General features: G+C 40.5%; 1 protein-coding gene and 1 long non-coding RNA gene across 8 annotated transcripts in view; one reads left to right on the forward strand and one right to left on the reverse strand.

The window, feature by feature from the left end:
• The window catches only part of CNTNAP5 (contactin associated protein family member 5), a 263158-nt gene extending 246940 nt beyond the window's left edge, over nucleotides 1–16218 (forward strand). For all 3 annotated transcript variants that reach the window (XM_048953699.1, XM_048953700.1, XM_048953701.1), the window contains 5 exons: nucleotides 1103–1233; nucleotides 2028–2112; nucleotides 10049–10267; nucleotides 11783–11854; nucleotides 12678–16218. In XM_048953699.1, the coding sequence (XP_048809656.1) occupies nucleotides 1103–1233; nucleotides 2028–2112; nucleotides 10049–10267; nucleotides 11783–11854; nucleotides 12678–12874 (704 nt within the window). In that variant the 3' untranslated portion in view covers nucleotides 12875–16218. The remainder of the gene's footprint in view (nucleotides 1–1102; nucleotides 1234–2027; nucleotides 2113–10048; nucleotides 10268–11782; nucleotides 11855–12677) is intronic.
• Nucleotides 6856–27355, reverse strand: part of LOC125697079 (uncharacterized) — a 214985-nt gene continuing 194485 nt past the window's right edge. For 4 of the 5 annotated variants that reach the window (XR_007378666.1, XR_007378669.1, XR_007378668.1 and 1 more), the window contains 4 exons: nucleotides 10855–10960; nucleotides 10157–10274; nucleotides 9745–9839; nucleotides 6856–8784 (listed from right to left, as the gene is read on the reverse strand). This is a non-coding gene — a long non-coding RNA (uncharacterized LOC125697079). The remainder of the gene's footprint in view (nucleotides 8785–9744; nucleotides 9840–10156; nucleotides 10275–10854; nucleotides 10961–27355) is intronic. The other variant, XR_007378670.1, reaches the window with a different exon arrangement.

Raw genomic sequence — 27355 nt, forward strand, 5'->3', positions numbered from 1 at the left:
TTGCCTGTAGCCTTTTGCAAAACCTAGTGGCTCTTGGAATAGTCTGGCTTTGCGCTGACGCGAGCGAGCACTGAAATGGAAGGAGATGGGAGTTTTTACAATGGTTTTCCGAACAGGGAATGAATGAAGGAGCCTTCGCTCAAGGCTGCAATGCTGTCCTTTGCTTTGTCCTTTGAGACACTGAGAATATAGCCTTGGAAAAGCTTTTTAACTCTCTAGTACCGCTGTTGTTTGACCCGTTTTGGTTGCTGTGCATAAAAAGCGCCCCAAAAAAGCTTAGTAATTTTTTTCTCTCCGCTGCTTTATTCACAGAAAAGTAAGCTTGATAGGATTTTATCTGAACACTTTCTTCCCTTCTAAATTTTGTGTCTGTAGTTCTTCTGGTCATTTGTGAAAGATAAAAATTCATATTGAATTCCTTGCTTTCTTTTGCATTCTGATTTGTTATGCTACTGTTGTTTATAACAGATTTCTTTTTTTCCTACAAAGACTAAAAGAAATACTTGAGATTTGTTTTTAACTTAATTGTTTTTCAAATAGTTTAGATAACCAAGGTCAAAGTTGTTTATTTTCTGACATCTTTTACAGTATATCTTTTCTTGCATCACTTATAAATCACAATAAGTCCGGGCATTTAAATGCTTGAAATGAAGTTACAGCTGTCATGATTTTCATTGTTTTCTGTATTGTCTGTTATGTCTGGGTGAAACCTTTACTTGAAGCAGTAAAGTCTACAAGTATTAGTTTACCAGAACAGTGCAAGACCTGCATGCCCTCTGGTGGAAGCAACCCTTCGCAGACTAATGCACGAAGATAAACTCCCAAGGCCTTGCTTGGTCTGGCTTGTGGACAGAAACTCTCCTTTGATATACTCAGTTACTCAATTAAGTTAGTTTCTCCACAGCAGAGTTTATTAGCTAGTAAGAAGGAAAAGTCTTCTATGAGTTTCTTCTTTCATTAGAGTGTGAACTCTTTCACTTCTTCTCAACCTTTTTCTTGACTTTTTAACCGTGTTTCTTCACTATAATAAAAAGAAAATGAGTTATATGTTGTATATCTCATTGTAGACACAGGTTTTATAGAATTCTGTTCTTCTTTTAAGGAAGTTTACAGGTTCGATACAAGTTGAGTAAGGATGGACTGCTCATCTTCACAATTGACTCTGGAAATTTTGCCAACCGAGAGATGCATCATGTGAAGATAAACAGAGAAGGCAGAGAGCTCATCATTCAGGTACGTCATGGCTTGTTTTTGGGTCTAGATTCCCATGGGAGATGAGGTCTTTGCTTTGCTCTGTTCCCACACGTCGCCTGTTTTACCAAGTCAGGATGAAGAGGACCATCTTACTGCTCCTCCTGTTTTCCTTCTGAGCCTAATTTCTACACTTCAAATTACAAAACAAATTTGCCAGGTCTGAGCCACACCCATTTAATAGAGAAGAGTGGCGGGGACTGAACAAAAGCTGAACGATGATAAAAGAAAAGAATGGGAAAGGGAAAGGAACACATGGAGTGCTGTCATCTTTCTTTCCTTGGCGATTTCCATTTCTGGGTGGTAAATGATCCATGGTTAACGCAGCAACTAAGATAGGTAGGCCTAATTCTGCAGGAAGGAGGTTTACTCTGTCAGGATTCTCCTCAAGTAGCAGTTTTCTATTGGCTGCTGCACCGTGGTTTTCTTTATTTTATGCAGACCTAATTCTCCACAGCAATTTACAGAGAAGCCTCTTTTGTGTGCACCTTGCAGCACCTAGACATGGATTTTGGGAAGCAGAGGAATTTCAGCATTAAGCATTTAAACTTTTTTGCAGGGAAAGTTTCTTTAAGGCCTTTATATGACTATTCTTGTGCACCTTTCAGCTTCTCATGCAAAAATCAAAGTGTATTCACTTGGCTATCTTTAGAAACTGAATCACGCTTGCGGACAGAATTATTTGCAGCTGGGGTTCTTCCCACAAGTCTGCAGGACAAAGGTCTAGGTGTGTCTACATGCTATTGTAATGAACTAATTGTACTGACCTCTTCCAGGTTGATCAAGTTATCAAACTCAAACACAACTTTTCTGAGATTGATTTTAAGGCCATCAAATCTCTTACTTTGGGCAAGGTCACAGGTAGGTTTTACTAAAAACATTCCTGAGTCATCATTTTAATAGCGTTTAAGTTAACCTGTGTTATGTGCTGGATTTTTAATAGAATTGGGGGTTTTTTGTGTGTGTGTGGCTGATTTAGCTGCAGGGGTTATCCGAGCAGTCTACTACTCTTACTTATATAGCTCATCAGTGCAAAAATTTGGCAGCTCTACTTGTTTGTACTCATAGCAATGTTAGCGTCTCCCATTGCTCATTCCAGTAAAGTGATTCATATTGCCTGTGTGGCTGCATAGAGTGGCATCTTGGCCTAATGATATCATTTTGCTGACTGTAGCTTGCTCCTCTGAAGCCACTTCTGTTTCCTAATGATAAGAAGAACAGCGCTGTGAGCCTTCATCCTCTTTACCCTTTTGCACTCCCTGTCCTTTTCTATTTGAATTCTGCAAGGAATATTTTTGTTACATATTGCACTGCCGGCACAATTTTGCGTGCTCTGTGCATGTATGTTTTTTGAATTTACCCTTTCATGCTGCAAAGCATATACAAGACTGGGAAAACTTTGCCAGAAATTTGGAAATTACAATCCTATTTTGCTGTCAGGTTATGTCTTATTTCTTTATATAAGTCTCATGCATTCCCAGTAAGATTCTAAATGTTCCTTTGGTTATAAAGATTTTAGTCCTTTGTTAGAATTGGACCTCCATACGAAGCTTGCCATCTGTTTCACTACTTCAATTTATATGCTTTATTAACAGCACCCACAGCCTCCAGGACCGGTAGCTTGACAGAAATAATAAATGTCCTCTAACGTCTACTACAATGCAATGTAATTGTATATGATGACATCAGTGCATTTTGCACTGCATAGGTTAAAGACAGAAACTGATTTTCCCCTTCAGTAAATTCATGTTTATCTAAAAAAGCAGCAAGCTTTCAAACCTTTGTGGGTAGGCTTGAGAACCTGACACTTTTCAGCCCAAAGCAGAGCTGAACTAAAATCTCAGTTTGTCAAGTTTCGTCTATAGTGATAAAAACGAGCATTGCTCATATCGTGACCACTGCATACAGTTCCACCTATAGATAACCAATCAATAAAATTAAGAGAAGAACCATCAGATGGAAAATAGCACAAAGACCTTGAAAAACGTAACCAGAAAATTTTCAAGGTGCAACTCAGCCTCATGGGGGAAACTAGATGTAGCCACAAAACTAGGAGTATTTTTACAAGTTTCTTGCAATGTCAGAAAGCCCATATCTCTAAGGGTTTGGCACTCAGTTAACCACCACAGATTTGTCTCTGGATAACTTTTAATGGATCTGTCCTTCCCCATTTTTTTGTCTTTTCTCCAAGGTTTCTAGATATTTCCATTAGTAATAATAAGGTAGCAATAATTTTATGTAATAGCACTAGAGCAATAAACTTGCTCATCCAGCTGACTGGAGACCTTATTGCTGTACCAGGAATCACACAATCCCTGAAAGTCAATTTAATTTCACCCTAATCCTAGATCAGGTTTCTTCTTCACATATTAAATGAACTTCCTCAGACTTTTCTCTTTTGCGTCAGGAATTCATTTGCCAAGTTAAATCTGACAGCTGTGCTAAGGAGAGTCCTTAAACCTTCCCAGAATAGCAATTCAAAGGCCCAGCGCTCTCTCATACATTTCTCATAGAAAGGACGCTCCCGTTCCTTAATCATCTGAGTAGGCCTTCTTTGCTGGACTCTCTAAAATCAGTCCGTCATCTGCTCGGAAGCCTAGAACGGGACCCTATATTCAAGTTGCACAAAATCCAGGCAAGGCAGAAATGAAGGAACATGTTCTCTTTGCTGACATTGCTCCACACAAGAACGTTCTGATGCCATGAAAAAATGGACCACCTTTCTAGAGAAGGCATACTGGGGTCTCATGGTCAAGTGTGCTGCCATTATAAAAGAGTTGATTTCTGAGATAAAAAGAGAGGGGAGGAGGAGATGAGGATTGGGATAGATGGGATGGGACGAGATGGTATGAGATTGAGATAGATGGGATGGGATTGAGATGGATAGGATGGGATAGAAATGGATGGGATTGAGATAGATGAGATGGGATGGGATGGAGATAAGATAGATGGGATGAGATGGGATGGAGATGGAGATAAAAGAGATGAGAAGACATGAGATGAGAAACGAAGGTGAGTTGAATTGAGGATGGGAAGGGATGAGATGAGAGAAGCAATGAGATGAGGGACGACATGACATGCGGGATGAGATAGATGGGATGAGACAGATAGCATGGGATAGGATGGAATATGACATGAGATAGTTGGGATGGGACGGGATGAGATGAGATAGATGGGATGGAATGGGATGAGATGAGATAGATGGGATGGGATGAGATGGGATGGGATGAGATAGATGGGATGACATGGGATGGGAAGAGATAGATGGGATGGATGGGACGGGATGGGATAGATGGGATGAGATGAGATAGATGGGATGGGATGAGATGGATGGGATAGATGGGATGGGATGAGATGAGATAGATGGGATGGGATGAGATGAGATAGATGGGATGAGATGGGATGGGATGAGATAGATGGGATGGGATGAGATGGGATAAATGGGATGGGATGGGATGAGATGAGATAGATGGGATGGGATGAGATGGGATAGATGGGATGGGATGAGATAGATGGGATGGGATGAGATAGATGGGATGGGATAGATGGGATGGGATGAGATGGATGGGATGGGATAGATGGGATGGGATAGACGAGATGAGATGGGATAGATGAGATGAGAGGGATGGGATGGGATGGGATGGGATAGATGGGATAGATGGGATGAGATGAGATGGGATGGCATGAGATGAGATAGATGGGATGGGATGAGATGAGATAGATGACATAGATGGGATGGGATGGGATGAGATGGGATAGATGGGATGAGATAGGATGGGATGGGACGGGATGAGGTGGATGGGATATGATGGGATGAGATAGCTGGGATATGATGGGATGAGAGAGATGGGATGGGATGAGAGAGATGGGATGGGATGAGATGAGATAGATGAGATAGATGGGATGGGATGGGATGAGATGGGATGGGATGAGATGGGATAGATGGGATGGGACGGGATGAGATGGATGGGATATGATGGGATGAGATAGATGGGATATGATGGGATGAGAGAGATGGGATGGGATGAGATAGATGGGATGGGATGAGATGGGATAGATGGGATGGGATGGGATGAGATAGATGAGACGGATGGGATGAGATAGATGGGATGGGATGAGATGAGATAGATGGGTTGGTATGAGTTGAGATAGATGGGACGGGATAGATAGGATGGGATGAGATAGATGGGATGAGATAGATGAGATGGGATGGGATGGGATAGATGGCATGGGATAGATGGGATGGGATGAGATGGGATAGATGGGATAGATGGGATGAGATGAGATGAGATAGATGGGATGGGATGAGATAGATGAGTGAGATGGGATGAGATAGATGAGTGAGATGGGATGAGATGGATGGGATGGATGGGATGGGATAGATGAGATGGGATGAGATAGATGAGATGGGATGGGATGGGATAGATGGGATAGATGGGATGAGATGAGATGGGATGGCATGAGATGAGGTGGGATGGCATGAGATGGGATGGGATGGCATGAGATGGGATAGATGGGATGGGATGAGATAGATGGGATGAGATGGGATGGGATAGATGGTACGGGATGGGAGGAGATGGATGGGATATGATGGGATGAGATAGATGGGATGGGATGAGAGAGATGGGATGGGATGAGATGAGATAGATGGGATGGGATTGAGATGAGATAGGTGGGATGGGATGAGTTGAGATAGGTGGGATGGGATGAGATGGGATGGGATAGATGGGATGGGATAGATGGGATGGGATGGGATGGGATGAGATGGGATAGATGGGATGAGATGGGATAGATGGGATGAGATGGGATGGGATGAGATTGATTTGATGGGATGAGATTGATGGGATGGATGGGATGGGATAGATGGGATGAGATGAGATAGATGGGATGGGATAGATGGGATGGGATGAGATGGGATGAGATGGGATAGATGGGATAGATGGGATAGATGGGATAGATGGGATAGATGGGACAGATGGGACAGATGGGATGGGATGAGATAGATGGGATGGATGGGACGGGATGGGATGGGATAGATGGAATGGGATAGATGGGATGGGATAGATGGGATGGGATAGATGGGATGGGATGGGATGAGATAGATGGGATGGGATGAGATGGGATGAGATGGGATGAGATAGATGGGATGGGATGAGATAGATGGGACGGGAAGCGATGGGAAGCGATGGGAAGCGAAGGGACGAGACGGGACGAGACGGGACGGGACGAGACGGGACGAGACGGGACGAGACGGGACGAGACGGGACGAGACGGGACGAGACGGGATAGACGGGATAGACGGGACGAGACGGGACGAGACGGGACGAGACGGGACGAGACGGGACGAGACGGGACGGGACGAGATAGATGGGATGGGATGGGATGAGAGAGATGGGATGGGATAGATAGGATGAGATGAGATAGGTGGGATGGGATGAGATAGATGAGATGGATGGGATGGGATGGGATGGGATGGGATGGGATAGATGGGATGGGATGAGATAGATGGGATGGGATAGACGGCATGGGATAGATGGCATGGGATGAGATGGGATAGATGGGATAGATGGGATGGGACGGGACGAGATGGGATGGGATAGATGGGATGGGATAGATGGGATGGGATAGATGGGATGGGATGAGATGTGATAGATGAGTTGGATGGGATGGAGGGGACGGGAGGGGATCCGATGGAGTTCAACACCAGTACCATCTTTTTTTTTTCCTTTTATTCAGTTTCTTTTTTCTTCAGAGCTCTTCTCTGCCATCCAACACTGTTGTCCATTGCATCATGTACTTTTCTTCTGTGACGATACCTGTTAGATTATCCTTTTTACACCCATGCTCATGTTAATCCACCATTTAGTCTTCAATCTTATTGGCAAGGTTTAGTGTCAGGTAGCTTTTGTGAGACCAAGTTGGAGGCACACATTCTCCTGCTGTCGGTTTTTCACATAGATGTCTCTGCACAGCCCAGCATGGTTCTATGGAGCTGCATCTTACACAAAATCCTTGCGTCTATTTCAGCATGTTTTAGGAGCTAGTTTACTCTACTGAAAATTACCAAGCTACAGTAAGACAACCGCTTCATGCAATCCAAGGCCCATGGTTTTTTTTTTTTCCTATTTCTTTTTTTTCTTACAGTAGGTTATGTTTCAAGCTCATGCAGAACCATGTAGGGCTGGCAATGTTGTGACTGATTTTAATTCCAACATTGGAAACTTTGTAATCCGAGGTAAAATTTCTTCTTCTGTGACAAGCTGTCTTTTTGAAACCATACCAATTGCATGACCAAAATTATCTCCACTCAGGCCAATGTTCCATTATCTCAAATCTTTCCTCTTGGCACTCTGTTTTCAGTTGTTTGGAAGGAAATCCTGTAATATTCTTTCCATTCCTGGGAAATCATGAGAACAAGTACTTTCATTTCCTTCTCATTGTCCTTTCCTGATTCAGAGCTATTTCTGAAGTACATTTCATATCCGGTACCCTACTTCTTGATCAAGCGCACAGTGTACCTAATGAAGAGGAAGACTAATTTTTTTTCCTCAGGAATAGAAAGAACTATGTTTTGAGGGATGAACAGTTTAATTCCACGAAAGCACAATTACATTTCTCACAATCCCACTCCTCTCTACACAAGTCATTTAACTTAACGCAGTTACATCCTGTTATCATCTCAGACATACATTATCCACACAAGGATTCATAAAGCACCTGATACCATTCGCCTCCAAGTCCTATAGGACTCTAGTTGACTGCAGATAAAGACCCGATGTCTTAGAAACCCTTATCTGCATACATGGAATTTTTACCAGAAGCCTCTGGTGCTTTCTTCAGTTTTTTCTTGGATTTTTTTATTTTTCTTTTAAACCCTACTTTCAAAACCTTCTAACAAATCACCTCTTTCTCATTTGTGCAAAGAATAGTTCAACAACAGACTATAGGAATTTGCCCACAAATTGACTTTCTTTTAAAAAGAAGTCTTCAACAGTACTCCTAGACTTTTCAAGCTATGGTACCACAAAAAAAGAATTCAATACTTTATTTTACCTTTTGCACATTGGGACAAAACAGAACTATTTAGATTGCCTGAAAGACACCAACACATCCACTGTTTGTGTTCAAGTTAATAAAATAGGAAATGCTGACAGTACTCATGTTTACACACAAAACATCAGTATACAACAAAAAGGTTTTTGTTAATTCAACAACGATGACAAATACTGCAAAAAAAAAAATTTTCTATAAACCTTCATGCAGAAACTTGGACCCTTGTCTGCTTCTTAGGACCTCCGCCAGAATCTCATTAAAAACATGAATGCTACTGGGTTTTTTCAGTGTCCAAGTCTTACTGCTTACCTTCACATCTCTCTGGCAGTTTTTCAGTCATTCCCAGCCCAGAGATTGTCCTCTTAACTCCTCCAGCAGCAGTAGTTCATCCATCCATCAGAATATTTCTGAATATTTAGTCTTCTAACTTAGTAGACTCTTCTTGTTCCCTCTGGCTGCATGACATCATGGACACAGATCCTGAGTGCCAAAGTTAACATTTTGAGATGGCTTAGTATGGTTTTACACATAAAAGACGTCTTTGTTGCTCAGGTGGCAAAATCAGTTTCAAAGATCAAAGAGGCACCCTACTTTCTTCCTAAATTCCTTTGGCTGCAAGTTTGGTAGTAGAAAAACTGGACTCCATTTTAACGTTTAACATCATTATCTTCCAAGCAATGAAAATAAACTTGAAAAGCTGAGAATCCTTGTTTTCCAGCATTGTTCGAAGTACTTACATCCAGAGTTTTCAGTGCTGGAGTAGTTTCCACAGCAGGTAGTTTCTACAGTTCTGAAGAACTACTGATACTGTTTTTGTACACATCTAGGTTTTGTCTTGTATCAAAGTCAATTAAAAGAGAAAAGAGGGAAAAAAAACTAAAAACAAGCCACTTGTGCTTGTGCTGTAGACTTCTTAACAATACAAATTCATATTTCTGCCAAGTAAATAAAAGCTTTGGGGAAAGGGATGATGGCTTTGCTGTCCTTCACAAGCTTAAAAAGAGAACCTTTGATATTAAGTAAAGTAACCAAATAAAGAAGGCCTGCTTTTGAGCTTCCTTCATGTTTGTGAAATTTAAGTAAATGCAGACACACACATTAATTCTACCATCTCATCTTTGGACTGGAAAAGAGTACAGAGGCACTAGTTCGGCTTTGGATGTAAAGTAAATGAAGTATAGTTTTAAATTTTTTTGTCTCAGTGCAATAGGGCTAACGAATGTTATGACAGCCAAACTCGTAACTTGGACGATTCTTAGCAACTCAGACTATAAAAATAACAAATGCCGATGCTACTGACATGATTAGGTGGACTGCAAAAATAAGTTAAAGAATAGACACCCAGAGAAGGGTGGAAGCCTATATTAGTAGTAGTATTAGTAGAAGTGATGTTTAATAGACAACAGAGAATAACCCAAAAGCTCAAGAGGATCATCTCACCGATTCCACGATGTTCATTGTTTTTCTTTTTACTGTTTACTTCTATTTTTTAATTGCTTTTACTGTAGCGATTCACATCCACTATGTGTTACATACTGTCAAAACAATAGAAGAAAGGGATAAGAAAAGAAATGTAACGCAGTCTGTTGTTCAAGCCATCTTGATAGTAAGCTAAGGGAACACCTAAATAACCACTTGAGATTAAATGAAATAAAGCAGTCAATACGATAAAATAATTAATACTTTTTTTAACCTGTCTTCCTAAAACTGACAATCCCCAGACTGTTTCTCTGTTGTGTCGCAGACAGTTTAACACTGGACCCTGAAGTCTCAAAGGCAAATGCCTACGGTTTCACTGGCTGCATGTCTTCTGTTTGGTATAACCACATCGCTCCCCTGAAAGCTGCCTTACGCCATCCAAGCATTGCTCCCGTGACCGTCAAGGGTTCCTTGACCGAATCCAGCTGCTCATCCCTAACGGAAGCAGATGTGAACACAGCAACCACCATATATTCCTCTTCAGGTACATCCTGCCAAAAGGAAAAAAGGAATTTAAAAGAATACCGGAGTGTGATGTTCCCTTCATTTTTACTGTAATGCAGTTGTGAGAATGTTATAAATGCTGGAACCACTAAGTTACTTTCTCTCTAAGAATTTAAAGTGTTAAGAATGGGCATTAAGATTAGCCAAAGCTGCTTTAGAAAGACATTTACCACATTTCCTTTAAAGCGAATAGAAAACCCAGTCATAGCATTCACAGCATCTGAAGTATGGTTATGTGCCTCATTGGCCGTTCCCATCCACTCGAGGTAGCTCCAGATCTCAAAGGAAAACATAAACATTACACAGATTTCATATCCCAGTGGCAATCAGCCATAGGCATCTTATAACAATGAAATCTGTTCCCTGCTCTAGCAGAAAGGAGGAAAAAAAACCTTTGTACAAACCCCTTGACAGATATGTATGACATCCACTAAAATCACTACTTGATTCTCTCAGGCAAAAGAGAAGCAACAGCACTGGAGCGTTATCAGTAAGGTGATTCCAACAGTTTGTATATGTCTTTCAATCCTGAGACCGTCCTCTGGGACTCTGAAGTATTTTACATACACGAATTTTATGCAGTCAAGGAGACTCAGAGCAGCTGGGAGCATCCTCACCACTAGCAGGGGTAATTGAGTTGCCACTTCAGTCGGCAGCGGATGCAGCAAGGATCCTAACAACCAGAAATGGGTACAAATTAACAGATGGTTTTTGCCCCTTGACCACCGAAGCCTCTTTGTCTTCTGAGAACTAGTATAAGCTCATATCATATCACGATTCCTTTTACATTTGGATTTGCATCAAATCTCATTTTCCTGCAGCTTCTAATTAAGATATTTAACAGAAAACAAATGATGTTCTTTTGCATCAGAGGCTGCTGATTACTCTGAGTGCACTGCTTATGTGCCGACTCCCACCTCTGGCTTTCTTCCCTCCACCCAGAGGAGTCTGAATTGTCTGCTATGAAGCACACCAGAAACATGCACTGCAAATACAAAATGGACAGTAACACTGAAAATATTATCTCCTCTCTTTATAAGGTTTAATTTGACTTGTATATGTTCATCTACAAATATAGGTCAGAGCTATAGCATTCCCATCTTTCCCTTCTTTTGGTATCTTTTTTTTTAGGTATTATTAAAAAAACAAACAAACAAAAAAAAACAACTACGAGTAAAGCTCCCAACGTGCTATTTAGCTCAAATTTCTATCAGTGATTTCACTACAGATACACTGAGAAAACACTTTCAGGTGTTAGAGTAGTTGTAAGCTTTTCCATTTTTTCTTAAATACATCTTTATCAGTGAAGATGTAGGAGAAATTTGTCTCGCAAGCTTAGAGACCTTTTCGGTTTAATTTTCTAAAACCCCGAATTACATCTTCCTAAAAAAGCTACAATTCATAATATTAAGAGGACACTTCTGTCTAAGCCACATTAAAAAAAAAAATGAAATAGTTGATAGAAATAATTCATCTTATTCCATTTAACCAATAGATCCATTTGGGAAGACAGACGAAAGAGAGCCTCTCACCAATGCGGTCAGAAGTGATTCTGCTGTGATTGGAGGTAACAACTTTTGATGATTACAATTGAAAAGTAATTGTTAGATGATAAAACACTTTTACCTAATGCACTTCCATTATTTTCTCGGTACATACCTATAACTAAGCTACCTATGTCGGAATATACACTGTCAACTAAGGCAATAGTGGGTCTCCACCACATTAACCGCTAACTGCTTTGCGCACCACACTGATGAGAGCCTCAACACCTTACTCACACATCCTCTACTCCTTGAGCAATCTATTTGTGAGTTGGTGTTATGGAAGAGCTTGCTAGATTGTATGGAAGCATCTATATAATAAGGAAAGTTGTCTTCATAGCTTCATATAGGGTTTTCATCTTCCTTTAACAACCAGGAGAGCAATTTATCTCTGTTTATTTTATAGGATGCCCTGTAGGGAGCTGCCTTCAATAACATCTAGAAGCTATAAACCTAATTGTACAAGGCTCATGCCAACTATGTTATCTCTGAAAGGAGAAAATACGACAGAGAAGGGATTTGTTTGAGCATACGTATCTAGTTTTGTTTTTATAAACAAACACTGATCCAACTTTGCTTCTAGTGAAGTCAGTAGTTGATCCAAATCAGAAGGTCAATTATATCAATGCTCACTGTCCATGTCACCCAAGTAGATAAAAATCCAAATACAGCTAAATCAAGAAGAGCACGACAGAGACAGTAGACTGAGTACAGACTAAGATTCATTGTTCTATCATATCGTCTAAACTGAAATGCACCAGTAATGTATTTTTTACATAATTGAGTCTTTATTTCTGCATTTTACCCTTTCTACCCTTCCCTTTTTTTTTTTAAACCTCTCCTCAGGTGTAATAGCAGTTGTGATATTCATCATCTTTTGCATCATCGCCATCATGAGCAGATTCCTCTATCAGCACAAACAGGCACATCGAAGTAGCCAAACAAAGGAGAAGGAATACCCAGAAAATCTTGAGAGCTCTTTTAAAGCTGACATTGACTTGCAGAACACAGTGAGCGAGTGCAAACGAGAATATTTTATTTGATGGACAACGCAATTTCTTTTTACTCTTACTCGCCTGAACTTCCTTCCTCCCTTCCTTTCTTCCCCCTACTCTTCCTCCCTTCTCCCCCCCCCCCCCCCCTTTTTTTTTAAATGTTCTTTTTCTTTTTTTATTTGGGAAAGATCACCCTGCAAAACAAACACTGACAACAATCACAGTGCCTCATTCTCTGCATAACAACCTGGCAATCGCAGTTTACTTCTGCGGCTCAAGAGACCTGTTATCCCACTCTAAACAAAGTTAGATCCACACACTCACCTAGTTTCTGCTGCGACTTCCTGGATGTTCTGAAGTCCCTACTTTAACTCTTGTTAAACTCTTGTGTTTGTTGCACTGTGTTGTTCCCCCCCCTCCCCCCGCTCTTCAACCAGTTATTTCGTCACACTTACAATAGAGCTGGACTACGTAAGTACATAGCTCCATAGATCCTGGGACAGCAGAGAGGGAAAGAATGAGACCAAACCACCTGACTTACTTCACAGGCTTATTTAAACAGCCATAACAAACAAGGACAATTCTCAAATGATACAAACAGACATATCTCAATTGATTTCAGCAATCACATTAATTTATACCAGTTGAGTCACCAATATGAGGTAACAAAAAAAACCAAAACTGTCTTTCTTATTTAAGCTCCTCCCCCCGACCTCCTGTCCTTTTACTGTAACTTTTAGGCTTACTGATTCTTTTCCAAGAATATATGTATCAACAACAAATATCATTCCTGTACACCTCTTTCACCGCCATCTCATAAGGCTGGCTTTGTAGACCCAACATACTCTAGCATATCTCTAGCTGTAGCATGGTAAATAGTAGCTTGAATCTCCAAGGGTTTTAGGAAGCTGCTAGGACTTAGGTGCACTATATTTGTCTGAAACGTTACAAATGCAGCATATGTTCATGACATATGGAGGATTATCACATGCTGAGGTTAAACACTGTTACCACTGAGGCAAATAAAATACACAAAAGGAAAAGTAGAAATAGTTTTATCTTAAATGTTATTCACCAGTAATTAAAATAAAAATAATTAGAAACAATTTCAAGTGCTCAAAAAAATCCTGCAAAAACTGCATGAAAGATTGAGTGATAGTTCTTTGTACAACAGAGGTTTAACATTATGTCTTAAAAGGTTAATATTTAATCAAGCCTATGAAATCTGTGAGAAAAATCCCAAATGCTACAATTAAGACGAACAGTAGAGAAGATTAAAGCCTTCTGTCCTTTCCTGACTAGGAACAATACCGAAGGCTCAAATCCTGCCCATTTTAATTGTTCTGCATAGCTTTAGTATGAGCCTTTTTAGTCATAGATGTTGTAACACTAGGGAATTGAGAAGTCCCTCCAAGGTGAGGTTTTTCCACACCTTGCCTATTTTCTTCCCAGGGCTGCTGAAGAGTATTTAGAATTTGCTGTCAGACACCTGCATCTGTGTTAAAACCGTTTCATTTAGAGCAACCCCTGTGTGTGCTGACTCTGACAACCTAATGTTCTTAATAAGCTTTACGAAGAACAGAACAGGAAGGAAGGGAAAGCATACAGGTGCTTTTTTCTCATCCTGTAAAACTATCTTTCTCCATTCAGACTGATAGACACAAGCCATCCTTCTGCTTTGCTACACGTTAGTTCGTAGGAATGAAAATACTACAAATTGCAACTATAGAGTTCAAAACACAGCAGAATACCTGGAGAAGGGATGCTAAGCAATGAAACAGTCCTCTCATTTTTGAAGTGACTAGATTGCTTTCAGCCATCAGAATTGGATTCTGCAAGACGCTTAAATTTCTCAAGGAGGATCGAGTTCCCATCACCAAATGTAGATACTAGCGTTGCTTTACACATTTCAGATAAACTTCAGTGGCTTGGTTCTGGGAGAGGTGTAAGTGGTATGCTATGTGCAAGCACAGAACAGGAATACAGTGTGTCAGCTTGATTTATTTTCCTTTCCCTCGTTCATTATAGTCTAGACTGGTAAAACTTCTTGAAAGTTTTGCTACATCAGTGTGCTTCTGTAAAGAAAAAGAACTGCACATACATAAATGCATGCACAAGTATAAGGAAACACATGCATCTGTACCCATGGATGTAGTGAGCGTGAATGTTTATATGCTACAGAGCCGGATAAAAGAACACTTCTGTAGAGGCATGCATATAAGATCCTGCTTTTAAATCAGGTTGCTGATGCTCTAACTAAAAAAAAACAAAAAAAAACAAAAAAACAAAAAAAAACCACCTAAATAGGCAAGAAGATAAACCCTTCCAATATTTATTTAATTTGCTTATTTATTTTATTGCAGTGCTTTCTATAGTGAAGGCATCATTGGTTTACTTTAGTAAAAGTTAGTGACAATTAAAATTATAGAAAATAAATATGATTTTTCAAAAATCTCCCAATGTTAAGACTGCCTTCATTTTTCACAGTTCAAATTAAATCACTCCCCTCCCCACCCCTCAAATTGCAAACTGCTCATGCTATTTTTATTAAAAGGGCTTTAATCCAAAGGTGGGGGGGGGGGGGGGGGGGTTCTTCCCTGTTTTCTTTTACTATCATCCTAAGTAACAGCTTTCAGTAAACATCAAGAAAAATACTTTGTATGTATACAATGTCAGGACTTATTTTAATATAAAGCCAAAGAGCACTAGAGGTTTTTGGAGTGTTTCTGTTAGGGAAAAGAACAGAAACTATTCCACAAGAAACGCCTCAGAGAATACAAGGGGAAATTGGAAGGACCCCAAAACCCTTTTTTTTTTTTCCCCCCTCCTAGAATTCTGTAACCTCTGAAAATTATTTCTTTCCTAGGTATTTTTAGGCTACCAAATACCGAGATACAGATTTAGGCACTGCAAATTCCTATTTCCCAGAAATGACTTAGCCAATAATAGCCACACTTTGTGCATCTGCTTTGCTGTGAGATGTTTTAAGTACTACAAAGCATTTAAGGACCTCTGAAAGTTGAGTCTCATTTCTCTATTAGAAATAAAGCATTAGTCCAAATAACCAGCAGTGTAATCTGCAGTAAGATTTTCCACTGTCCTTATTTATTAACTGGAGAAAGGACTACAAGTGTATTTTTAACATGCATACCTCCTCCCCCCCCCCTTTTTCTTGTCATGGCACTACAATGAAGACTAAGCCAATCAGGAGACAGGCTGTTAACTCAGACTAACTAAACTCATTTGGGTGAAATTAGCTTTAAAAAAAAAAAAACAAACAAATTACAAAAACAACAACTATTTAGAGCTATGCTAAGATTAACTTCAATCACAAGACTCCCCTAACAATTAGTTACGTTAAAATAGATGACCAAAAAAAAAAAAAAAAAACATCCTCTCTTCTATTTTAACTCTGTCTTTCCGGACTGAACCCATCCCATTTATCAATCCTTAGGTTTCCATAGTGCAGGCCAAAACATTAAAATAATGATGTTTGCCTACATTAGCATTTACCTGATTGTACATTTGGTGAGGAACAATTTGCAGAATGTGGTTTTGCTAGACTGGGGGGAGAGGGGATGTGAATCTTCACACAGTGAAATCTGCCAGTGACTTTGCTAAGCATATGATTGAGCCTTAGGCCACCAAGAAGTTGAAGACTGTCTTTGAGTCTTTTCCTTTTGTTTTGGTTGGCATTTGTTTTCACAGGTTAATTGTTCCATGCTTGTCATTAAGTGAGGACAGCAAGAGTCTCACACTTAAAGATGAAAGATCAGGCTCCAGAGGTGCATCTTTCTCTCTACTGATCATAGAGAGGAGGATCCTGGCAATAGGCTATATACATATACCAGTATTTGCCTATATAAAGGAATCTTGAACTACCCTTGCAGATCCAGGAGATGCATTTGCACAGGGCTTACAAGAAATGCGTTCCTTTCAGAGGTGCCAGCTGGGACTGGGGAACATCCTCCTAGTATCTAAAACAACCCTAGGCATCTCTGGTTAGGAAATACTTTCATGTGTTCAGCTATAAGCAGACACAAGCAATGTGTCAAAGCACCCTTTTGAGTCAGTAATCCAGAGCTCAGAGATAATAGGTCTGTCTCCAATCTATTCAAGATCCGGAATCCATTTGCTGATTAGTATGGGAGGTTGACAAATAGCATACATGTAAACAGTTCTTCACATTTCATAACCCAGAGCTAAATCAGATCACCTAAAGATGCCTTTCTACCCATGTAGGTCTGGTGCTATTTGAAATAAACCAGATTTTCTGCAGCTGCAGCATGAATGAGAGTCTCCCAACTGAGGCGTCTGTTGTCTGCTAGCCCCAAGCAGCTACATCACTGATGCCTGTTGGTTTTTCATATTACAGTAAGCATCCCTCCAGAATCCACAACATCTAAATGAGATGAACCTTGAAAAAAATAAACAAACAAAGCAACTCATCTTCAGAACAAAAAAGATCAGCCTTCCTTCCTATCACTGTAAGCCAATTGGTTGAAGTACTTTCTTCACCCTGGATAGCAGAGTCTAAGAGGAGGCGGGATTTGACTCCTTCAGACTCTGCCATCTCCTGCCATCATTATTTCTTGTCTTCACCTACACTAAGTTTACACTGAAGATGAATTTCAAGTATTGTTTTGCACTGCTACATTTCCACAAAGTCTCTTTTACTACTATGATTTTTCAGAAAGCAACACTGTAAAAGAGTTGAGCACAAGCTGAGAGCTTGTGAGGCTCTCTAAGACAAGTGCTATTTCAAAGCTTTCATGCAGTTTTGCAATGCTTACTTATCAAACAAGCCAAGCAGTACAGCTACATTCCTACCAAAACAAAAGCCTTATCCAGTGCTCTTTGAGGTTGGTAGGAGGCCTCTTGGTTGCCTACTGTTCCAGTTGCACCATGCCCCTTCTTGTTTCCTTGACATGTTACTCTCTCAGCCATGCAGTTTCAAAGTATAATTTGTTTCTTTTGGATCTGAATTCCGTTGGGCTTCCTTTTCCAATGAAAAGTTCTCCGTGTCCCCTTTCAGTGCAAGTCCCCTTTTCTGTGCTCCTTTGGTACGTGAAACTTCTAAACACTCTCTTCGGGGTCTGAAAAGTCCCCCCCACCCACTTTGGTTGTTTATTTTTGAGCCATGCCTATAGGAGTCTGGATATTTCTACATATCAGTACTTATTTTTGTGATCTTTTGCACTAAGTTTCTCTGACAAAAATTGGAAAAAAAAAAAAGCACTGGTGAACTATTGTAATTTGTAAGCTTGTTATTTGTAATGTAATGTATACATTTGTAATGTACTGAGTCTACAAGCCAAGCTAAGGAAGGAGTAGGGCAACAATTTCTGCTGACAGTTGCTCCATATATAGTTCACCTTCAATTTATTTCTCTCTCTTTTTTCTTTAAACCAGGGGGCTACTGAATTAGTGGTAGGAGATAAAAAAATTAATGTTGTCGTGCTAAGGTTGTTACTTTTCTCCTGGCAGTCATGGAAACCAGGAATTTGAAGAAATGACATGATTGTCAAAATGTCAGCCAGATAATCAGCTACTACTCCACCACAAGTTGTAGTCACCTAGGGATGGTGACCTGTAAGAACAAATGGGGACATGACCTCACCCAATTACAATTGCAATGGGGCAATGCGTGAGGGATATACTCTCAGAAATGTAAAGCTGTTGGAACTCGTCCATGGTAACCCTCAGGTGGAAATGGGTGGTTTCAAATGTTCCCCCCTCCCCCCTCTCCCCCCCCTCCCCCCTCTCCCCCCCCTCCCCCCTCTCCCCCCTCTCCCCCCTCTCCCCCCCCTCCCATTTGATTTTTCTGTGGAATGAATTAGTAGTTAACTGCCCAAAACATAGCCCTCATTTTCCCAATGATCTGTAAAATACTGGTGACGCGCTTCAGCCATTGGAGAGAATATCTAACACCTACCTGGTAATTATCTGAAGCTCCCTAGTAGAGTCACTAGGGTTCTCCCAGATACACAGAAGAACAACAATGCTGTCCCTCAGACAATCCTAACATTTAGTGCAGTGTTGGGTATGAGAGCAGTGTTTGCTTGGAGACTCTCCTCTTCCCCATCCCCCTCTCACCTCAGGTGCCAACAGCTTTTTTCTAAGATTACTGTTTGCATATCAACACCCTTTGCTTCCTCATATGCTAGTCATTTTTCTTTGTGGAGTTCACTACCACAACGCTAATGAAAGTCCATTTGATACGATTTCTGCACGTGAAATTATTTACTGGCTTTCATATGCCACAACCTATTACAATTTCACCTCGTATCATTGATGCACACTGTTTTCTGGCACATTTTGTGATTGCTTCCAAAGCTGAGCACACCTATCATTAAGAAAACTGAGGTAAAGCTTATATGCAGTGAGCTGCAGCCTCAAATGCCACTCACAACACAGCTCACACACCTGAGCCCACTCCACAAGCTTTCAGATAGAGGTTAAGAGAGCAAGCAGGGGTCTCGTTTTTTTTTTTTCCCCCTCTTTTTTCAGGCATCTAGCCATAGAAATCTGTGAGCTTCACAAAATAAATATTTGACATAGACCATAATACCTAAGTGATAGCAAGAAGATAAGGGTCATAATACATGCTCAAATACTGCTTTGAAACTCATTTTGTGAAAGAAACAGCCAGCTTCAGACCTGGTTGTAATCCTGTTGAGGTCAACGTAGACACATCACAGATGAATTTAGCCTTAGGTTGCCCTAGGCAAGGGCAGCAATGATCTCCTGCAAACCGAGCCTGACATGTACGAATTCAAGTCAGGACCTTATATTCATCATCCCCTACTGCTGTCAACAAGAGTTGCATTCACTGCAATTATGTGTGTCTTCTAGCAGAACTCTGGCTAAAATTCAGGATAAGGCAATGTGCTTCAGCTCCACTTAAGCCCATGACATGGCTTAAGTCACCTTCAGGAGTCCCCAAATGTATATAGGGGGAAGGGTGCTCTGCTGTCAGCCAGCCCAGGAGCCCACACTGACTCAAAGAGGATTTTATGGAGCTTAATGGAACCCACATCTGAATGCACTGTTATGAACTGTAAGCTACTTGAAAAATGAAGGCACCCTAAAAAAGTTGGGGGGGGGGGGGGAGGAGGGGGGAAACACGAAGCATTTCAGGATGAAAGCTAGCTGAGATTAAGTACTTATGAGAATAAAAAGAAATGATCCTTCTGGAGAGGTACCCTTCGTCATTCATTTCACTTTGTTCTACTTAAATTATGTTAATTAAATCTCTCAGAACACTGCTTATTTCCATAGCAGAGCAAATAATAAAAAAAAAAAAAGAAAAAAAAAAGGACTTTTCTTTTAATGGTCTGTCAAAGGGTAAAGCAAGAGTCTCTCAGTTACAGTAAAAAGCAAAAATGGAGATTTAGGATATTCCCCTTCTGCTATCTGGTTTTCTAGACAGAATTCCACAGGACGTTGCCTCAGTCCAAGTCAGTTTTATAGACAATGTAATATGTCTTAATACACTGTTCGGGGATTGAGAAGATTTAGCCTTAGCTTCTTTTGTTTTCTATGGTTACTGTTGTACAGAAAAAAGACTTAAACTGTAAATAATGTATATTTAATAAAGAGAGACTTTTTGTATGATTTTGTGTGGAAGACAAATGCCTCCTGCTGTGTTTCTATTTTACCTTATAGCTGAATAGACATTGAAGAAAGCGGTGATTATGGGAAAACTAATTCTCAGAATTTACACGTTAACTCTAAACTAACAGATCTCACTGGATATTAATAAAAGCTGAAGTGTCCATAACTTAAGATCTCCTTATTTCAGCTACTACTAAAAGTTATTGTCATAAGACATTTGATCATCACCATATCCCTGACATAAGTCATTAATGCAGGTTTGTGACACCTCCCTGGAGCATAAAAAACAGTTACCCAAGGAGTTAAAAGTCACATCTGGAGACATAGTTTAGTTCCGGTTAGGAAGCATGTTTCAGCATAGCTCCATAGCCTTCCAGGTACTCGTGCACATACACTCTCCCTAGCCTGCCATATGTGCTCTGCAGCATCCACGTGCCTGTGTGCAAGAACCACACTTCAGCGATTCACACACACTGCCACCATTACACCTGTCCCTGGGGGTGATGAACAACAGCTGGCTTACAGGGTTCTGCCCTGACATCAGGCTTCCAGTCTCACTACCTAGCACATAGTAACTGAGCACACAGATCTCTTACACTCCCTTGAAAAATCACAGCCTTCGATACTATCACAATGAACCAGTACAACCAGTTTAGGGCTTAAAACAAAAAAAAAAAGAAAAAGAAAAAACACAGCAAATCTTAAATATGATGAGGTTTTTTTTCCCCAAGACCTTCACAGCATTCAACTTGGAACTGACTTCATTCTGAACTTTCAATACTTATGCATCCTATGTTTCCATCAGTCAGATTTCTATATTAGCAGACGAGCTCATTATCTTAGGAAATTCTCTAATGTTTTTATTTATTTACTCTCCCCCCCGCTTCATTTCTGAGTGGGCTACCACAACACAATGGAAAGCACAGCAATGATAGCAGAGCAACAAAGCCCCACCCATGCTGCAGCGAGCAAGCATATCTCAAATGTAATAGCTATAGACACATAAACAAAGGAAAGAATCTGCTTATCCTTGGAAGGCTTCAGGCACACTGGGATCTCCAGTGGAATCCCCTCACCTCCATTGCCAATCCTTAGATGAGGTCAGGATGAGTAGATGAGAACAGGATGGATTCTGCCTCCACCACTCCAGTTCACTTAACACACTGCATGCACCTGAGCTCCACTAGATTGCCCCTACCTTCACACCAGGTGCTCAATCACTGTTTCAAGCCCATGATTCAGCATTTCCACTACAACTACTGTCCAGAAAATGAGGTTAACAACTGTCTGCATTCCTACACAAAGCTGTGCACGAAGCTGTGAACTGTCAGGATAACTTTGCAGTACATATGTTGGGGTTCTGCTAGAGACCACAGTAAAAAGTTCCCATCTCACAGGATGCTACAACTGACTACAGGCATCCCAATCCAAAGCCAGCCATACAACACACTGAAAGGCAACAGCCACGTTATCCAGCAGCACTCTCCTACTGTCCCATTGCTCTTGATGAATGGGAGAGGAAGAAGGCTTAGAGAGCACACAATCTAGCACAAACTGCTTCAGAAAGAAGGATGAGCAAGACCAATTCTGCGGAGTCAAACAAACAGCATGGCAATACAGTGGGAGCAGTAACTTTACAAAGGTGAACACTACAGTTTTAATGGTAATCCAGCCCTTGGAAATTGACTTTGCATGGTTTACAGCCTGAAAATACTAGCATGACTTGTTTTCTTTCTCTGAAAGAGTAGACTTCCTTTTCAATTCCCTAGGGGAATCTTCAGGCCTCCCACCTACACATACTTTTTTTTTTCCCCCTAAATTCTCATGATGATGAACAAAGACTTCATTTAGGAAATTGTGTAGTTAATTCAACTGACTTAATGGAAAAGCATGAATCTAGGTGGTGATCTGACAAAACATGGTTAATTGCAATTTATGGATAGTTAGCCACATCTGAGAGAACACAAGTTACTATTCTGTTGTCATCAACCTCCCTCAGCACTTGCTGTTTTTCTTTCAGGCAAGATAAAAATAACCATCTTCCTCACAACAGCCACATAAGCAGAAAGTTATAAGCAAAAGAGATGGCAGATACAGTTCCTTTAAACCATTCTCAGATTATCCAAGAAAAGTAGTAGTCTCAATTCAATAATAAAAGAATACACTTACCCCTTTCTGAGGATTAGCGCTCACCAAACATTCCAAAGAAGCCAATCTCCAAGCTGCTGCTTCTCTAGCAAACGCCAGAGAGGGGTGGACCATGGGTCACACCCATGATTTGCTTGCACCTGTGCTCCCAGGGCTGGCTACACCCCTTCACCAGGTGCTCAATCACTGCTTCAGGCCGTGACCTAATGGTTCCAATTTACTATATTATTATGTTTTTACATTAAAGTCTTACACTAAAGTTTTGTTGATTCATCCAAAGTCCCATTGCAAAATGTACATAGGCAAATACCATTAAGTAAAAACTGCTGAGAAAAAAATGCAGGAGAGCCTTGCTGTAGTAATCTCCAGTATTTGCTTGCTTTTTCCACACAGCATAAGTACTAGGCTGATGCAGTCAGTGCTTATTTTTCTACACCTGTTAGCCTTGCAAAAAGTCATAGAAAGCAACTGCACAAGGTCACGTTGTTCTTGCAGCCCTTCTGATGATGTCTGTATTTAATTGTTCTTAAGACTATCTCTCTCTCTTTCTCAAAATGTAAGTTAAACAGCCTTTGCTTCAACTTGAGCCCATCACGTTTTGTCCAGTTCCCAAGGGAACAGAAAGATCACCACACTCCTTTGCTGTCATGCAGCAGCCTCTCTTCTCTAACAGCTATTGTACCCCTCCAGCTTCACCACACTCTTCAGTTCTCATCTTTTTCACACGCTCCAACCCCACTTCCCTTACAGCTTTTCTTGCACACCATGTTTTTAACCCTATAGAAACCCTATAGGAAATGCTCAGATAAGAACTTTTTATTAGAATTTTACCCTCTGCAATGTCAATGTGCAGAATTGGTTGGCAACCCTGCACATAGCAGGGGAGTTGAAACTAGATGTTCACTGTAGTCCTTTTCAACCCAGGCCATTCTATGATTCTATGAATTCCTTTTCCTTCTCTATGTTTCTTTTACTCAGCCTTACTCCCTGCACCCTTTCCCAACAAGACGTCACTAAAGCTATGCAACAGTGGGGGCCGAGCCTTGCTGGAAACCATACCCCAACAGCAAGGAACCAACAGCATGACCTTGAGTTCACTGCAAACAGCTCGTATGAATATTTTGTCTTATATAATTTGTAGTACTATGAAGAGTAATAGATGGGACAGATCAGAAAATGACCAAGATATGATGGAAAGAGCATGCATTCAAAAAGAACGATTGATGTAGGAAAGGCAACAAGTTGCTGTATAACAGATGAAGGACTCAGTGTGAAATTGTTCAGCCTCAGTAGACTAAACTAACAATCTACTTGCAAACTGATTCAGTTTAAATGAGGCATTTTTTCTGAATGAACAGCTGGGTCTAGAAGCTGGTGTCTTCCAGAGCAAACAACTGCTGGAGATGGGCAGACAAATTCGTTTCCCTACTGAGTATTGAAGAACTTGCTACATAATACATATATATTTAATTTTGGATCCCAGTTTCAGTCCTGGTTAGGACCTACTATTCTTCATGGTCCCCCATCACCTGAATTTTGTAGAGGAGTCAGACTGCTACGAACAATCTCTCTACCCATTTCCCTCAGTCACTTTAAGCCAAGGTAAGCACTTACACTGGGAAGAAGGATCATGGGACTGTTCTGCCCCTGGACACATCTAAACACACACACACAAGCTGTCTTCCATGGATAGGATTTACGGATTTACTTGAGTGTATGGGAACTGTTGAATCACCGCTGGTGCCTCTGACTGATCACCTAAGGGAGGCACTAAGTCAGCCGTGGCAATTCACCTGTGTGACTGGAAGGGGTGGAGCCTGGCTCCACCTCTCCTAGACCCCATTTAAGGGCTGACTGCCACTAAGGAAGGATTTCTCTCTGGGGATTGCTCCTTGTGGAGTTTCTTCTGAGTCTACAATACTGGGGAACACTTTTTAATCTCTGATTATCTTTTCCAATGTAATAATCTTATTAGCCTAACTTCTCTGTATACATACTGATCATACAATATCTATATACTTATTGTACATTTGAGCCTTATGCAAAAGTTCCACAGCTGCCAATTTTACTTACATCTGTTAAAAAAAAATCCTTATACACATCAGATGTAACTAATGGTTACATCTGATTACAAGGGATGTAATTACAATTACATCTGGTTACAAGGCTGCGCCTTGCAGGAAGTTTCTCTGGTTGTGCATAGAGCCACAGAATCTAACCATAGATTAAGAAAGACATTAATATCATCCTGTCCAACCACCAACCCACTCCTACCATGCCTATAAACTGTGTTCCCAAGTACTACATCTAGGAGAGAAAAAGGTATTGTGTGTGTGTCTATATATTTGGTTGCAAATATACATGCTTATACAGACATGTTTTTACCTACGTATATGCATATATATATTTACACACACACATATATATACATACATATATATAAATACACAAACATGCATGTATATCTATATGCCTCTGTCTGGCTTTGGTTTCCATTTCTCATGCAGTAAAACCTCTTTGATTCCTATGTCCATAGAATAAGGCCTCTTACTACACAGTAGGAGAACCAGGATTCAATAAGGAGGAAAAAAAAACTCACCAAGCTATGCAATGCTTCCTGCTTCTCACCCAATACAGTGTTTAAAATCCCAAACCCAGATTGCTGACTAGCACTAAGTACACCTAACTCAGTGCATTTGAGATCCAGAGCCATATGCTGAGCTGCTGATTCCAGGCACAAGAATGTGAAAGGGAAGTCTGACTCTGATGAGCTGTTTTGGTGAAATCTGGGTTTGTAAGCACCTAAAGAAATTGAGAACCATTCTTAGGATGGCAATAACAAGGCTAATTAGTGAAGGTATTATGATGCACCAAAATGAGCAGGTGACAAAGACCGTAAATTGGGCAAAACATAAGTATTATGTTCAAAATTAAAATATATATATAAATAACTCATTTTACTTCAGTCCATTTTTCCAGATCTGCCCAGTAATGATTAGTCCTGGAGAGCACCTGTAGAAATTGTACATTGCCATGCACTTCCCTGCGTGGGAAATATTCACAGAAGCACTGTGTGTATGTACTAAGGAAGTGGTTTCTACACCTGGAACCATAATCCAAGTGGATTTTCTGAGTAGGAATTATGTTTGAGGCCCAGCCTATCAATGCGTTAATGTAAACTAATCAGCAAAGGGTTCTGTTCCCTGGTAGGGAACTAATTACATTTAAATGTGCATTGGACTTGCTAAAGATCTCATAAAACACCAAAATCTATTCAGAAGACTGGTGACTGACTGAATATTTCTGAGATTTTATGCACGTGGGACCCAAATCTCCATGATGTCATCTCTTCTACTGACACTTGACAACAATGTGCCAATAAGCCTGTCAATGTTTGCTTGCCTCCTAATAGAACTTCTGTTGCTGAATGTCCTTTCATTCAGCCTGTTGCAGGAAAACATCTCTAGGGAAATACTTTGAACAGCTAACTTGTGGGCTGCTAAAATGCAAAAGATGGACCAGGCTTGCCCTTAGCTCCAGACATATATGAAAACTATGTTGCAGATGCTATGATACGGGATACAGAAATAGGATAAAAAAAGAAAATATTCAGTCTCAAGGACTTGGATCAGAACAACTTCCATTAGTATTCGCTGGTGTCTAAACTTAAAGTTTCAATATGACATTAATTGAAACAGCTTGGTTATGATAAGTGGTGGGAATCGCACAAATATATCATTTGTTTCCTAAGGCTTTTGGGTGCTCAGCACCACCAAAAAGCCTGGCACTGAGAGTGCAAAAACATCAATGTAGTTGTCAGCACTACTCTTCGGTTTAATGACATTACGCATAATTGGAAAACTGGCTTTCCCATATAGAATCTCATACTACACATGCATTTTGAAAGTGGAGATCTTGTATTTGTGCACTCTCACAGCTATTTTCTCATGAGAATTATCAATACACCTGAGTAAGAGACTAAACACAAACTTACACTGTTTGTAATCTCATAGTGACAGGGACAGGACTGGAAAGGTCTACTGAAAAGTTGATGGGGTACCTATGCATGTCAAACATGGATAGAAGAGCCAGCACAGAGCTCATGTAATTGTTAAATAGAATGCAATGTCTTTCTAAGGTTAGACACCTACCTTCTCTACTTAACAAGTTTAAGACATGAACATAAGGTTGAAATCTATTCTGACTGATCGACCAGGATGGGACTCAGCTTCAGACAGATGCACATAATCTAGAGGTTCAACTCCCACCCTTTGCAATACTTGACACAAACACATAGTTGATGAATATGATAGAGGACTTTTGAGAGATTAGTCTCCTCCTGAAATTGTAGTTTGACTTGAGGTAGCTTGTCCCAAACCACCTACAATGGCTCCAGATGCCAATATTTATGAAGCCAGATTTCACCCTTAGCTCAACCATCGGCACATAAATGTGTCACAATTTGCAAGGTGAATTCCAACACAATTTAAAGCTTCGCAGAAAGGGCAAGGAGCAAAAGCCAAATAATGAAAAAATCATTTTCTGAAACATAGAAGTCTGAAGCATAAAGGCTGCATGAAGCTTATTATAATCTCAAGAATGCAGTACATTCTTCTGTGGAAAAAGCCAAGAGAAAAGGAAAACAAGTGCTGCTGCTAAGCATCTATAGGCAAAGAAACACATTTCAAGTGGCAATTGCCAGAAGTCAGATTTCTCAGAAGCACGGCGCTAAGGATTAAAGAGACAATGAAAGAAAAATAATCA

Source organism: Lagopus muta, chromosome 8 (assembly GCF_023343835.1).
Source record: "Lagopus muta isolate bLagMut1 chromosome 8, bLagMut1 primary, whole genome shotgun sequence".
NCBI lineage: Eukaryota > Metazoa > Chordata > Aves > Galliformes > Phasianidae > Lagopus > Lagopus muta.